Genomic DNA, 16,711 nt, shown 5'->3' with positions numbered 1-16,711 from the left:
AATAAGTATATTCATAAAATAAGATCAAGAAAGGAAGGAAAACTTAGTTGTGGAAAAGCAAAGGAGACTATAGAGATTTCTTGGCAAAGAAGAATATTATGAATCACCAAGTATTAATCTTAGTGAAATAACTCAAAACAACATAATGTGCAATTTTAGATAAATGTTCATTAAATGGCAGACAGAGCGTAATGACCCTGAGAAGTGGTCATTGTATGTTAGCAGTGTTCATGTCTCTCATTTCTCTAATTGCCGCATATCTGAATTCACATTAAATTTTTTGTTTTGTCAGATAATTTATAGGAATTATGTGCTTAATATTTATTTGAAGAAAGCTACCCTAGCTATTGTGACTGGTAAAGAAAATATTAGAAATTCAATATTTCCCTATTCTTGCCATGACGATCAGTTTCCCTGGTAGCAGTGTAGATTTTATAAATACATGTAAAAGAGATTCAATAGGACCTTTTAAAGGTAGCTAAATAATAATAGACTTATTTTATATTAGGCTGTAGATTTTGCCCTACTTTCATTTACTTTTATTTCTTAGCCAGTTTAACTCTACTTATTGAACGTGTCTGGTTATTAAGCAAAAGTAATAGTGGTGAAATAACATGAGCTATACATGTATATGCAAAGAGAGCAAAATACTACCAAGGGAATGATCTGCAGTGTTAGAAATTGATGCTTCTGGTGGTAACACTTAGAAATCTATCCTCCATCATTTGTGCTCATAGTTTATTTATGAGTACATTCTCAGAATAATTTATTTGCTTTCACTATTCTGTTTTAAAGGTCAGTCAACAGGAGCTATACAGTGAGCTTGCATCTCTGTAGGAGCTAGTTCCATGTATATGATAGAAAGCTAGACTCTATTGATAGCTATAGGAACCCAGAAACTAAATCTCTCATATTTTCCGGAGGATTTAGATGAATGTTTATTAAATTTGTTGATAATTTTATCTATTAAATTAATGCACAAAGTTTATAGCATTGCTAGGGGATATTTGCATTTTAATATGCATATTTAAATGCAAATTGTTTTGTTTATTTAAAATTATTTAAGAAATTGATTAATAGTAATAGCTCAAGCTATGAGAAAATTTGCTTATTAAAAACTTATATTCCCAAATATGCCTAGTTACAATTATACATTAACTTTTTAGAAAGGAAATACCCTTCTTTGGCTATCTATTTAAAGAATAAAAAAATTTGAAAGGAAATTATTAGTGGACCTTGTATCTGGGTAATATTTTTATTGTACTAGAAAGTATTTTGACTTATAAGTGGAAATTTCAGCCAATTAACATGGCCAAACCATTTTTTATAACTTTTTAATGTGAAAATTCTAAAGCATACAAAGAAGTAGAGATTTGTATAATAAACACTGATATGCCCATCATTTAAAATAATTATTGACACTTTGTCATATTTGCTTTATATTTTATTTTTAAATGTATTTAAAGTAAATGTCAGATGTGACCAACCTATTTAAGCCAGGTGTTAACTCTGGAATCATAGAGCTAGGCAGAGTTTGATGAATCCTAGACATTATCTGGCCTGGGCACCCTCTTACACTTGAACCCCTGATGCACTAAGCTATGGGATGTGGTGCATACTATCTAGTGCAACAATTGGCTTGAACAAGTGTGACCAGTTTCATGGGCTTAGTGCATTTTTAGTGGAATCAAGGCTCTTTAAATATAGCAATTCTGCAGGTCCTTCAACTATTGCAAGCCCAGTACCTAGACCGATGATTCTAGCTCTTCTAAAAACTTATTCTCCAATGCTAATTTGCCCTGCTTACCAAACTCAGTATGTAGATATTTATTTTCTCAAAGGAGATGATTTTCCCATTATGGCAGTTTTGTGTGTGTGTGTGTGTGTGTGTGTGTGTGTGTGTGTGTGTGTGTGTGTGGTCTTCTGCTTGGTATCCCCAGAGGAATCTGAGCTCTTCCCCTGCACTAATGATCGCCTCGGGCAAGATGCCCAGTGGTTCCCACTTACCCTGGTAATACTTACAGAGGTCCATACACCAGCTGCCTGAGGAAACACTGCTTTGGAGATACTACTGTAAGACTTGTAGTCAATATGGTGAAGTGAACTTAATGCAGGGAATTTTTTCTTAGGTTCCAAACACTCAGAATTACTGTTTATAATGTAATAACAACCAAATATAGTTTCTAATAGTCAAGCTCGAAATTGAAAAAGGCTCATTCCTAGGTACCAAAAATAAAAAAGAAATTCCAAGATAGCATGTTGAACAGATGCTTTTAAAAAAAAAAAAAGCCCATAGGAACATCAAAGCCAGATATATGCCTACAGACTTGGAGTTTTAATGCTGGTGCTGAAGTGGCATTCAAGACCTCTGAAATAAGCCTGACTCCCCTGTCCAGTGACTGTGGACCATGTTGGGGGAAAGCTACCTGTTGAAAAGCAAAACCCTATACCTATGCCAAAACAGAACAAAACAAGGTCCAGAATCAGTGGTATGAAGCCATTTAGGTCCCAGGCAGAAGTAATTGAAAATTAACCCAAAGAAGACATTATTCAAAGTAGGAGAGTCAGATTTGAAAAAGAGAAACTATTACTAATAAATAACAAGGTTTCTACAACATATAGACACCAATATTTTCTTTTTCCAAACTTTAATCATTGAAATTGTATGACCACAACCTGTACTTTCACTTGAAATAGGAATGGAATTTGCCAGTGTTGACAAATGCAATAGCAAAATAATACTATGTAAGCTTAGTAAACATTCTTTTCCCTTAAGGAAATCTGACAAAACACATGAAGTCCAAGACACATAGCAAGAAATGTGTGGATTTAGGCGTCTCAGTAGGTTTAATAGATGAACAAGATACAGAAGAATCAGGTAAGGCTTTATTCCATACTTTTCATAAATGCTATTTATAATGTACTATTTTTTGCATCCATATTCTTCTTCCCATTCCCACTGATACTGCTTAGTTTCTATTTTCATTATATTATGCGATAGACTCCTCAGTTTGCTCATCTCTGATTTGTCTTCCTTCTTTTCCGTCTACGCCACCGAAGTCCAATTAGTCTTCCTGAAGCATGTGTCTGATCATGTTACTCCTCTGCCTCAAGTCTTTATTAGTTTTTATTTGCCTACCAGATAAAGTATGAGCCACTTGACTTTATAGCCTCTAAGTCCTTCTTCACCCTTCTTTCTCCTTTCTTTCTTTTACCTACCCTAATGCTTGGATTTCCTGCTTACCTGTCATTGATTCAGCCCTCCCTGCACCCTGCCCTCACTCCCCACACAAACCTGGCTCCAGTCTGCATTGGTCGAAGTCTTCCATTCTTTCAAGATCTGCTCATACCACTGTGTCACAAAGCCTTCTCTGATTTTCCCTTCCCACACTACTTTTGGGGGAAGCAATTTTTCCCTTCTCTGAACTCCTAAAATATTTTAGTTTTCCTCCTGAAAGTACTGAATCCTTTTCTGCCTCATTTTGTGATGATTGACATGCTTACCTTACCTCCCCCCTGAAACTGTTGAGCGTACGTGAACAGAATCAATGGCCGAATAATCTTTGCTTCACCCACAGCCATTAGCGGAGTGCCTGGCTCCTAGTAGCTGCTCCAGAAATATTTGTGGAATAAAACATTTGCTTGTTTTTTATTTTGGAAAAGTTAACCAGTTGTTTTCTTAACAATGTTAACTCAACAAATGAAAGTATTTATCTTTAATCAACTTTGAAGCAAAGATTATCTGTTTTGACCAATCACAGAAGAGAATTATCCTTTCCTAAGACATTTTTAAACCCAAGAAATTAACAAAAGAAAAAAGTTGTCCTACTGCTTTTTTTGATAAATGTCCTAAACATTTACCTGCTTGCTTGTTTTATTTAATGAACATTAATTTGATATAGATAAATTTTCCAAAGGAAAAAAAGATGAGGACATCATTGAAAATATAGGTAACAAACCAAATGCATCTAATTCCACTTGACAATCAGTAACACACGGAATGAATCAGTCTGAATTTATTTCCAAATATGCTAGAAAAGGGACTCACATCTTAAGTGGTACAGTTGAAATTATGTAATATGTAAGCATGGGAAAGGATTGCCTTTAAACCTTTTTTTGAGAATAAACTGATGTATTTTTAAAAGAAGAAAAAGATAATCATAACAAATTTAGGACAATATGGAGCTTTTTAGGATTTATGTACAATTTGATGCTTTGATACATATTGAGGATGGCAAAGTTAGGATTAAAAATACATACCCAATTAACATGTGTAACTTTTTTGTCCGAGGAACATATTTATTAAAAGCTGATTTTTCCTCAGCTTTATTGAAATATAACTGACATAAATCCCTGTATAAGGTTAGGATATGCAGCACAATTGTTTAACTTAAATACATATTGTGAAATGGTCATCACAAGAAGTTTATTTATAATTCATCTCTTATAGATATAACAAAAAGAGAAAGCAAATAGCTCTCTTAACAACTTTCATATATACCATGTAGCATTAATAACTATAGTTATCATGTTGTACTTCTAGTACTTCTCTTATAATTGGAACTTTGTACCTTTTGACCACCTTTTCTCCAATTCCTTCTCCCCTCACCTCCTGCCTCTGGTAACCACAAACCTGATCTCTTTTTCTATGGGTTTGTTTTTTTATTTGGGGGCTTTTTGGTATTTTTAATTCCATATATAAAAGCTAATTTTTTAATTGCTAGGAATTTAACTGTGTGTCGGTGTCTTTGTTTAATTCTGTGACAGTGTCTCTATTATGTTGAGCATTTCAGAACTAAAAAGCTAGGAAAAATGAGTAACAGTTTCAGCAAGTGTATTTATTACCCACAGAAGAGAAAAGGCATAGAGGTTGCAATATGAAATACTGATACCTGAACATACGTAAATGTGAAAGGTATTATTATTATTATTATTATTATATATACTCTTATATGTTCTACTTCTTCAAGAAGAGGGATCTTATAAAAAACTAGAGGTCCGGTGCACGGATTTAAGCCCTCTCACAATCCAGGACCCCTAGGGGGATGTCAGACTGCCTGTTTCAACCTGATCCCCACAGACCAGGCTGAGGGACCCCACTGGTGCACCGGGCCTCTAGTATGCATATGAGATCTTTGGTTAATCTCTTCCTGCCCTCCCCGCTCCCCCCTTCCCTCTGAGATTCATTAGTCTATTCCATGTTTCTATGCCTGTGTGTTGAGTGTCTGCCCCCTGGTCGTCAGTGTGCGTCATAGCTACTGGTTGGACGGTCGCGTAGGCTTTTATATATATACTAGAGGCCCAGTGCGTGAAATTCGTGCATGGGTAGGGTCCCTAGGCCTGGCTGGCAATGAGGGCCAATCGGGGCCTTCTGGCTGCCTACGTTCCCCAGCTGCAGGCTGCTGGCCGGGGCCTTCCTTCGTTTCGCGCCACCCCCTGAGTGCTACCAGGGGGAGGACAGGGATATCATTGTGTTTACAGCTCTGTCTCCAGCACCTTAGGATTGTGCCTAGCAACTAGTGACAACAGTAAATAATTATTGATTGAATGTATGACTGGGAACAAATGACCTACAGTCTGTCAGGAAATAATTCAAGATTATTTTTAGAATTTGATATATTAGTTATCCATTAACTTCCTTTACTAAAATCAAATGGTGACTATAATACAATATTTAATGCCTTCACTTACAAATAGTGTTTGCATGATATGGCCAAAGTCAATATAGGTATTGTTAAAGTGGTGCAGGCATTTGTTTGGTAATTTCTTATTTTTTGGTCATTGGCTTAGAAGACTAGAAGATAATTTAAGTTATCTGATTATTCTGTTTTTGCATCCTCAATAATGATCTCTCCAGATTGATAAAATTTGTTCCTTTTTTTTTTTTTTTTCAGTAGTTCCAGAGAAGAAAAGTTTATTCCCTTTCAGATTCCTTCCTTTATCTATTTAGCACTCCAGCACTGCTCAATAGGTGTGGTCATGCCCCCAAGAGCTCCTCGCCCTCGCCGTGAGGTTGGAGCTTGCTCTGACTTGGCCCGGTTCACCTCTCAAGCCTGGGATCAGGGAGGGAGCCGTGACAGCCCAGTTGGTTGCAGAAGGGTGACTGAGTGTGTCCCAGACGAAAGGGAAGGAAGTTACTTATTCATACATTGTTTTATTTCAGAAGGTATCAGTGAGGGGATAGGATAAAGGAAGGCAGGTATTCTGGACTTGTTTGAGCAAATGTCCAGAGGTTGGACAAGAATAGGACATTAAAAGTGTAAATGGCACAGGCTGAGAAAATTGGACAGGGCACACCCTGGCCCAGTGGTTTCCCATCCTATGCATGGGAAACGATCATTCTAGGTTTCAGCTATACTCACATCTCCTTAGATATAGCCAAGATTAGGTAGAATTGCATTGGGCAATGTAGGGTCTTTTGACACATAAGTTTCCCATCCTATGCATGGGAAACGATCATTCTTGGTTGGGCAGTGTAGGGTCTTTTGACACATAGGTTTCCCATCCTATGCATGGGAAACGATCATTCTTGGTTTCAGCTATACTCACATCTCCTTAGATATAGCCAAGATTAGGTAGAATTGCATTGGGCAATGTAGGGTCTTTTGACACATAACTTGCTGTTATGGTGAACAGTTTTCTCTGCCGTGGCAGTTTATCAATTTCTTGATATAAACTCATAATAATTTCTTGATAGAAAATCATTATCTCTTAGGTATGATTTTTCTAGTATTTGTATTCTTGTAAACATTCAGGGATATACAGTGTTCCTTTTTTTTTTAAAGAAAGCCTGAGTTTTTCATGTGTATTATTTAAAGCCATTTCTTTTAGGCCCATATATTTCTGATTTTTAATCCAGATTATTTTCTCAAATGTTTTTTGAAACAAGGAAATAAATGATAATCTGTGACTCTGGAATTTTCACTGTTTTATTTTGTGGTGGGAATTTAGACAATAATGACTAAAAGAAACACAATTTCATTAAGTTATATTCACCACCAACAAAAATAAATAATGCCATAGAGAAAAAAAATCTTTGTCTGGAAGGGTGTTTTTATAAACAAAGTCCATTCCTCACTCTCCCCCAGATAGAGTTTACAAGTTTGGGTGGAAAGTCTGGTGCGACTTTCTACCTCACTCTTCATTTGTTAAGTTAGCGGGCATTACTCCCCCTGGAATTAATTTCTACTCTGGCCCAGCATCACGGTGGTATAGTTTTCTTCATAGGATAAACTATCATGAAAGATAAGGACTTGATTTATTTCTACTTCACTATTTCCATATGTCTTAAAACATTGCCCTTATTAACTCCATAAAGACACTAAAGGATTAGCAACATGTTATGAAGTGTTCAATTTTACTATCAATTTCATTTTCCAAGAAAAAATACACATCTATACTAATAAAAGGGTAATATGCTAATTAGACCAGAAGACCTTCTGGACAAAGCCATGGTGGTGGGGCAGAGGCAGTTAGGGGCGATCAGGCCAGAGGGAGAGCAGTTGGAGGTGATCAGGCCAGCGGGGGTGGGGGGGCAGTTGGGGATGAGCAGGCCGGCCGGGGGCGGGGGGAGGGCAGTTGGGTGCGAGCAGGCCGGCATGGGGGGCAGTTGGGGGCAATCAGGCCTGCAGGCAGAGTGGTTAGGGGCGATGAGGCAGGCAGGTATGTGAGCGGTTAGGAGCCAGCAGTTCCGGATTGCAAGAGGGATGTCTGACTGCCAGTTTAGGCCCATTCCCACAGCAATTGGGCCTAAACCAGCAGTCGGACATCCCCCGAGGAGTCCCAGATTGGAGAGGGTGCAGGCCGGGCTGAGGGATACACCCCTCCCCCCGTGCACGAATTTCATGCACCGGGCCACTGGTTTTTTTATAAGTAGGTATAGTAATAGATGAAGTGGCTGGCTTTTAACCTTTTTCACTCGGATGTCGAGTGTGACTCGACACGGTTAGCATTAGAATAAAGGAACCGAGAAAAAGCAAGCGAGTGCAAAGGGTTAAAAAATTAGAAGGGAGAAAATATTTTTAAGTTTACAGTTTTAAGTTTTGAAATATGTGTCTGCTAGGAGGACAAAGCTTTGGAGTACAGAGGCTGGTCATTTTCAGGTGACCTTGTATGCCGGTTCTTCTCCCTGCGTGCTCCTTGCCCATGGGAGTTTCTGCCTCCCTGCTCACGAGGCACACTCACCATCTACAATCAGGTGCATGGCAGCGTCTCTTCTGAGACTTCAGCCGCCACATGGGATCCTCTCCATACTGAAGTTCCTGCCTGACAACGTATTCTCCATTTTCTTAGCCCAGTAAGCGAAAATAAGTGGTAGAATTGCATTGGGCAATGTAGGGTCTTTTGACACATAACTTGCTGTTATGGTGAACAGTTTTCTCAAATGCTTTTGTGGCAACCTGGGGTCATGAGGTCATTTCTCATATTTTGTGTTAGATTACACAAACCTGACCTTCAGCCCTCCTCACAGTACACTCCTGGAAGTCACACTAAGATTCCATTTGGTGCATTGTCTACAGTCAAAATTTAGGAACGTGCTAATAAGGTGCCGCAGCAGTTATCACAGTTTACTTCCCAACCTGCATCCCAAAAGGGTAGTGATTGCAGCAGCTTTTTGGATGCCTTTGTTATGCCTCCACAAGTGCACTTAATTTCATAAAGGGACGTACGTGGTCTAGCCACGTGAAAAGTGAGAGTCTGAAATAATTAAGAAAAAAACTATGGACAGGATATCTTTTACCACTGAATTATTTTTAGACAGTTGAAATTTGTCCTTTAATTATGCCAGTAGGTTACAGATACCATTTAAATAATACAGAATCATTAAAGAAAAATAAGTAGCCAAATTCAGGAGCCACGTGTCTTTTAGGAAACCAGTACTGTAAAACATCAAGTCTTGAATTGCATGAAAACTTGTGACACTGTCTTCGCTGGACACTGAATAAAATTCCTACGTAGCTTTGCTAGCCACACTTCCCATTCCACATTTAAAATGTGGTGGGAGTTTCAGCAGTGGAGTCCTGCAGCACCTTCTGAAGAACTGGTGGATTTGACACATTTGTGTGACAGTCATACATCCAGTCACCTAACGAGATCTACAGGAACTTGCTGCATGTATTTAAATTTTGATTATCTCAGACATCCAGGGAATGGGTAAATCTTTTCAAAGAAAAGAAAACAAAACAAAACAAAAGAAACACACCACCAGCAGGGTATTATCTGGGAGACAGGATTCTTAATCTAGTCTCTGCCAGACTTCGCAGAACAGCACCCAGAAACCTAAGGACAGTGCTTTTAGGCTTATAGGATAAATTTGGGGGTGGTCATTTAATTGATCTTTTCTGTAGCACACACATAATCATCACCAAGAAATTTCATCTCTGAGCTTTCAGTCATTCAACAAATTCATTAAATGCTCACCAAAGGCCAGAGAGAATTGCTACACAGTATCCCATCATAATGTTTATTTTGTAAACATCATTACCATTTGGTAATGTCTTGGTCAGCTTATGGCTTAAGTCTTTTATGCTGCATTTTTATTTAGTTATTACTTTATATCTGCCTTGTTTTATTTTTACCAAAGGTTTACTCCAGATTTATTTCTATATAACTTCAATACTTCTTTTCCTGGCATTGTCTACAGTCTTTCCTTTTTTTAAGGATCCTAAACTCATTCTCCACTGTACCAACCACACAATACCCAGGATGTCATTCATCAGCATAATGTGCAAGTTCCATGGTGATAAAGAGTGCTTAGTAGAGGTCAATGTGCAAGTTGTATGATGAACGGCCAGAAGACTCAGAAGACCCTTGGTCTTTTTACTGCTTCATTACCTTTGGCAACAGCGGACTGTATGGCTTTCTACTTTTTCCTTTAGCAGATGAGTTCCTGTTCTAATTTTTAAATGGACTAAATTTAGAGACATTAGGAAATGTTTATTTTGAATTAAGTGGAGGGAATTAGACATTTTTCTAAGCCAGCCATTGAAGTCTGTACATTTTGGCATTTAAAAGAAGTTTCCGTTTAGTTTAAAACTGGCAACTCAAGCTGTAATTATAGTATGTGCTTATGAAATCCTTCCAGCCCAGCTGCACATATCCTGTATTCTTGCCATGAAAAATTATATAGTCTGGTGAATTTTCTCCCGTGTTCATGGGGAATTAGGAAAACTTTTTCCTTTTCACTTTTTGTGTCAAAAATCATACTGCCAGCTATTTACTTTTCATGCCTTGATCCAGAGAATGTTTTTGTCAACAGAATGCAGACTTCAAAACAAGGAATGTTAATAATGTGCCTTCAACTGTCAAATTGAAGGAGCCATTCAATACGGCAGAATAACTGGAAACATTATTCTTGATAATGTGTAAGATGATGATCTTAGATCACAGGATTTAAAGCCTCCATCACACTGGCCCTTAAAAATAATCTAAGTGATGTTTCTAAAACATCTAAATAAAAGCTGTAGAATGTATTTTTATGTAGAATGAGTTTTTATGGAAAACTATTATTATTCCTTTTAAGAAAAATTTTCATGCACAATATGAAACAGTAATAGATAGGCCTTAGGAGTTGTAGTTAAAATAAAGTATATCATTAATGAATGGCACATATGTGATAGTCTTATGGTTTACTTCCTAAAGTGAAAAACATTAAACTCTGGCCCATTATTCTTAATGATGTTTTCATCTTTAAAAACAAAAAAAGCATTACTCCAGCAGTTTACATGCTTTTAAAAAGTTATTTTTCTCAGGTTGCTTTTGTTTTATCTGGATTTCAAAGTAATATTTCTAGACAGATGAGAAAAACAAAAACAAGCAAACTACAACAAAGAATGCCAAGGCTGGGGCTGGGAGCTGGGAGCTGAGGGCAGGGGCTGGGAGCTGAGGGCAGGGGCTGGGAGCTGGGGGCAGGGGCTAGGGCTGTGGTAGGCACAGGGGTTGGGCAAGGGTAGGGGCTGGGACAGAGGCTGGGGTAGGGGCTAGGGCTGGAGTAGGAACTGGGGCAGGGGCTGGGGTAGGGGCTGGGAGCTGGGGTAGGGGCTAGGGCTGGGGTAGGGGCTGGGAGCTGGGGTAAGGGCTGGGGCTGGGGTACGGGCTGGGGTAGGGGCTAGGGCTGGAGTAGGAACTGGGGCAGGGGCTGGGAGCTGGGGTAGGGGCTAGGGCTGGGGTAGGGGCTGGGCAGGGGCTGTGGCTGGGGTAAGGGCTAGGGCTGGGGTAGGGGCTGGGAGCTGGGAGCTGGGGGCAGGGGCTGGGGCTGGGGCTGAGGCTGGGGTAGGGCCTGGGCTGAGGGCAGTGTTGAGGACCCTGTGCAGCCTGTCCTGAGAGGCTTCCTGTGCTGCCTCTGGATCAGACTCGTCCAGCAGGTGTCACTGTCTGGCAGTGCTGGGAGGGCAGGGTGTAGTTCATCCAACTGACCTTCAAAAGATACTTTTGAAATACATCTTTAGGAAGATGTTTGACATAAGTTTATCAAAACATTTGCTTTTGAAACAGTATTGCTGCATTGCATACCTCTTTTTTCTCATGAATTTAATTCACAAAAAAATAAAGGAATTAAACTTATGTAAAATTGTACTGCATTTTGGAAGGATTTATTTATAACCAGGGGGAATATATTTGAAGGTTGTAAATTAAATAGAACTTTAAAAGGCCGTGTATTTATGAATGTGTTAAGCAAGTGTGTGGGTTCCTTCCGTCCCCGAGTGCCTGGGGGATGCATGGGGCTAAACCAGCTTATCCTCTTGCAGTTTTACAGTCCGTTGTATAAGCCAAGAAAGAACAGTTGTAATATAATGCTGAAAAGTCAGCATATCTAATTGGACTATTGATGGGATTCCTAAATGTATAAAAACCTGGTTCTAAATTCTGGCTTCCATGTCTTCTAGTCCTATATAAATTCCTTCACTTCCTTGTGTAAGTTACATTTCGGCTCCGTCACAGGGTGGTTGTAAGGTTTAATCATGAAATAGAGTATAGATGTTGGCAAACTTTCACTGTAGAGGACCTAATTGCACCTATTTTAGGCTTTTGGGGCCATACAAAAGCCCCAAAAGCCTGTTGTAACCATTAAACTCTGTGGTTATAGTGCAAAACCTGCCATAGACTACATGTAAACTAACGAGCCTGGCTGTTCCAGTAAAACTATCTACAACTACAGTCAGAGAGCTACATGCATCCAGAGGCTGCATTGCATATGTTCTGCTATTCATAATCAAATAATTATATGAAGCTTTTAATGTCTGTACCTAATTCAACTCATGTATATTTATAAGCTAGCTTATTGGCTATAATTTTATTTATTTATTATTTATTTATTTATTTATTTATTTATTTATTTATTTTATATTGTTTAAAGTATTACAAATAGTAGTACATATATCTCTTTTTTCCCCTTTGACCTCCCTCGGCCTCCCCCACCCCCCAGCACCTGCCCTCACCACCTCCAGTGTCTGTATCCATTGGTTAGACTTATATGCATGCATACAAGTCCTTTGGTTGATCTCTTACCACTCTCTAACACTCTCCTGCCTTCCCACTGAAATTTGGTAGTCTGTTCGATGCTTCTTTGTCTCTCTATTTTTGTTCATCAGTTTATAATGTTCTTTATATTCCACAAATGAGTGAGATCATGTGATATTTATCTTTCTCAGACTTGTTTATTTCGCTTAGCATAATGCTCTCCAGTTCTATCCATGCTGTTGCAAATGGTAAGAATTCCTTCTTTTTTATAGCAGTATAGTATTCCATCGTGTAGATGTACCACAGTTTTTGAATCCACTCATCTGCTGATGGGCACTTAGGCTGTTTCCAAATCTTAGCTATTGTAAATTGTGCTGCTATGAACATAGGGGTTCATATATCCTTTCTGTTTGGTGTTTCTGATTTCTTGGGATATATTCCTAGAAGTGGTATTACTGGGTCAAATGGCAGTTCTATTTTTAATTTTTTGAGGAAACTCCAAACTGTTCTCCACAGTGGCTACACCTGTCTGCATTCCCACCAGCAGGCAAGAGGGTTCCTTTTTCTCTGCATCCTCACCAGCACTTGTCGTTTGTTGATTTGTTGGTGATAGCTATTCTGACAGGTGTGAGATGGTACCTCATTGTTGTTTTGATTTGCAGCTCTCGGATGATTAGTGACTTTGAGCATGTTTTCATATGTCTCTTGGCTTTCTGTGTGTCCTCTTTTGAAAAGTGTCTATTTAGGTCCTTTGCTCATTTTTTGATTGGATTGTTTATCTTCCTTTTGTTAAGTTGTATGAGTTCCCTGTACATTTTGGAGATTAAACCCTTATCGGAGATAACATTGGCAAATATATTCTCCGATGCAGTGGGCTTTCTTGTTGTTTTGTTGATGGTTTTTTATGCTGTGCAGAAGCTTTTTATTTTGATGTAGTCCCATTTGTTTATGTTCTCCTTAGCCCATTGTCCTAGGAGCTGTATCGGTAAAGATATTGCTACAACATATGTCTGATATTTTCCTGTGGATTCTTCTAAGATTTTTATGGTTTCCCATCTTACATTTAAGTCCTTTATCCATCTTGTGTTTATTTTTGTGTATGGTGTAAGTTGGTGGTCTAGTTTCATTATTTTGCATGTATCTGTCCAATTTTCCCAACACCATTTATTAAAGAGACTGTCTTGACTCCATTGTATGCTCTTGCCTCCTTTGTCAAATATTAATTGAGCACAATGGCTTGTGTCAGTTTCTGGGTTCTCTGTTCTGTTCCACTGGTCTATATGTCTGTTCTTGTGCCTGTACCAGGCAGTTTTGAGAACTGTGGCTTTGTAGTATAGCTTGATATCTAATATTGTGATCCCTCCAACTTTATTCTTTTTTCTCAAGATTGCTGCAGCTGTTCGGGGTCTTCTTATATTCCAGATGAATTTTTAGAGAGTTCTAGGTCTTTAAAGTATGCCGTTGGTATTGTAATTGGTATTGAATTGAATTTATAGTTTGCTTTGGGTAGTATGGACATTTTAATGACGTTGATTCTACCAATCCATGAACATGATTTGTTCTTCCATTTGTTTATGTCTTCCTCTATCTCTTTTTTCAGCATCCTGTAATTTTCTGAGTATAGGTCCTTTACCTCCTTGGTTAAATTTATTCCTAGGTATCTTAATTTTTTTGTTGCAATGGTAAATGGGATTGCTTTTTTTAGTTTCTCTTTCTGTGAGTTCATTATTGGTCTATACAAAGGCCATTGACTTCTGAGTATTAAATTTGTATCCTGCTACATTGCTGAATTCATTTATTAAGTCTAGTAGTTTTTTGAGGGAGTCTTTAGAGTTTTCTGTGTACAATATCATGTCATCTGCGAATAAGGAAAATTTTACTTCTTCCGTTCCAATTTGGATGCCTTTTATTTCTTCTTCTTGTCTGATCGCAATGGCTAGTACTTCCAGTACTGTGTCGAACAGGAGTGGTAAGAGTGGGCATCCCTGTCTTGTTCCTGTTCTTAGGAGAAATGGTTTTAGTTTTTGCCCATTGAGTATGATGTTTGCTGTAGGTTTGTCATATATGGCTTTTATTGTGTTGAGGTATTATCCTTTTATTCCCACCTTGCTGAGAGATTCTATCAAGAAAGGGTGTTGGATATTGTCAAATGCCTTTTCTACATCACTTGATATGATTCTATTATTTTTGTCTCTCAATTTGTTTATGTGATGTATCACATTTATTGATTTTTAGATATTGTACCATCCTTGCATCCCGGAATAAATCCCACTTGGTCATGGTGTATGATCTTTCTAATGTAATGCTAGATTCAATTTGCTAGAATTTTGCTGAGAATTTTGGCGTCTATGTTCATGAGGGATATTGGCCGTAATTCTCTTTCTTTGTATTGTTTTTATCTGGTTTTGGGATTATGGTAATGCTGGCTTCATAGAAAGAGCTTGGAAGTGTGCCTTCCTCTTGAATTTTTTGGAATAGTCTGAGGAAGAAGGGTTTTATTTCTTCTTTGAATGTTTGGTAAAACTCCCCTGTGAAGCCGTCTGGTCCAGGTCTTTTGTTTGTTGAAAGTTTTTTGATTACTGCTTCAATTTCCTCCATAGTTATCAGCCTATTCAGATTTTTTTATTCTTTCTGATTGATTTTTGGAAGGTAATATTTTTCTAGGAATATGTCCATTTCTTCTAGGTTGACCAGTTTGTTGGAATAGAGTTGCTCATAGTATTTTTTTTTTATGATTCTTCGTATTTCTGTGGTGTCTGTTGTTATTTTGCGTCTTTCATTTTTTATTTTGTTTATATGGGTCCTCTCTCTTTGCTTCTTGGTGAGTCTGGCTAGAGGTTCATCAATCTTGTTTATCTTTTCAAAGAACCAGCTCTTGGTTTGGTTGATCTTTTTTTTTTTTTTTTTTTTTGTTCTCTATGTCATTTATTTCTGCTATGATCATTATTATTTCCTTCCTTCTGCTCACTCTGGGCTTTTCTTGTTGCTCTCTTTCTAATTCTTCAAGTTCCATAGTTAAATGGTTTATTACTAGTTTTTCTTGTTTTTTGAGGTAGGCCTGTAATGCTATGAACTTCCCTCTGAGGACTGCTTTCACTGTGTCCTATAGATTTTGGATTATTGTGTTTTCATTGTCATTTGTTGCCTTGATGCTTTTTATTTCTTCTTTGATCCCTTTGGTAACACAATCATTGTTTAATAGCATGCTATTCAGCCTCCAAGTGTTTGAATTTTTGTGATTGTTTTTATTGTAGTTTATTTCTAATATTATGCCATTGTGATCTGAGAAGATGCTTGGTGTGATTTCAATCTTCGTGAATTCAGAGAGTTTGCCTGTGTCCCCTTGTGGGGTCTATCTTTGAAAATGTCCCATGTGCGCTTGAGAAGAATGTATATTCTGTAGCTTTGGGGTGGAATGTTCTAAAGATATCAACTAAGTACATGTGATCTAGTGAGTCATTTAGGATTGCTCTTTCTTTGCTGATTTTTTGTCTAGAGGATTTATCCAGTGATGTCAATGGGGTATTAAAGTCTCTTACTATAATTGTATTGCTGTCAGTCTCTCCCCTGATATCTTCCAGAAGTTTTTTTATGTATTTGGGTGCTGCTGCATTGGGTGCATATATGTTTACCAGAGTTATATCCTGTTGTTGTATCGATCCCTTTAGATTTGTGAAGTGGCCTTCCTTGTCTCTTGTTATGGCCTTCACTTTGAGGTCTATTTTGTCAGATATAAGTATTGCTACCCCAGCTTTTTTTTACATTTCCATTTGCCTGAAAGATATTTTTCCATCCCTTCACTTTCAGTCTGTGTGAGTCCCTTGTTCTGAGGTGGGTCTCTTGTAGACAGCATATATATGGGTCATGTTTTCTTATCCATTCAGCCACTCTATGTCTTGATTGGAGCATTTAGTCCATTTATGTTTAATGTTATTATTGATAGGTACTTGTTTGTAGCCATTTCTATTCTTTATGTCTGTGTTCCTTCTTCCCTTTCTATTTCTTCTTTTTACAACATTCCCTTTAGCATTTCTTGCATTGCTGGCTTGGTAGTGATAGACTTCTTTAGCCTTTTTTTGTCTGCAAAGCTGCTGATTTCCCCTTCAATTTTGTTTGATAGCCTTTCTGGATAGAGTATTCTTGGATTCAGTCCTTTGCTTTGCATCATTTTGTATACTTCATTCCATTCCCTTCTGGCCTGATTTTTTTCTGTTAAGACATCATTTGATAATCTGTTGGGAGATCCTTTGTA

General features: G+C 38.0%; 1 protein-coding gene across 4 annotated transcripts in view; it reads left to right on the top strand.

Annotated features, from left to right (window-relative positions):
• The window catches only part of HIVEP1 (HIVEP zinc finger 1), a 160,764-nt gene that overhangs the window by 132,907 nt on the left and 11,146 nt on the right, over nucleotides 1–16,711 (top strand). For all 4 annotated transcript variants that reach the window (XM_028152416.2, XM_054721466.1, XM_054721465.1 and 1 more), the window contains exon 7: nucleotides 2,777–2,878. In XM_028152416.2, the coding sequence (XP_028008217.2) occupies nucleotides 2,777–2,878 (102 nt within the window). The remainder of the gene's footprint in view (nucleotides 1–2,776; nucleotides 2,879–16,711) is intronic.

This window comes from Eptesicus fuscus, chromosome 9, assembly GCF_027574615.1.
Source record: "Eptesicus fuscus isolate TK198812 chromosome 9, DD_ASM_mEF_20220401, whole genome shotgun sequence".
NCBI classification, from domain to species: domain Eukaryota; kingdom Metazoa; phylum Chordata; class Mammalia; order Chiroptera; family Vespertilionidae; genus Eptesicus; species Eptesicus fuscus.
The sequence above is the reverse complement of the archived record's forward strand: the minus strand, read 5'-3'. Positions and strand labels throughout refer to the sequence as shown.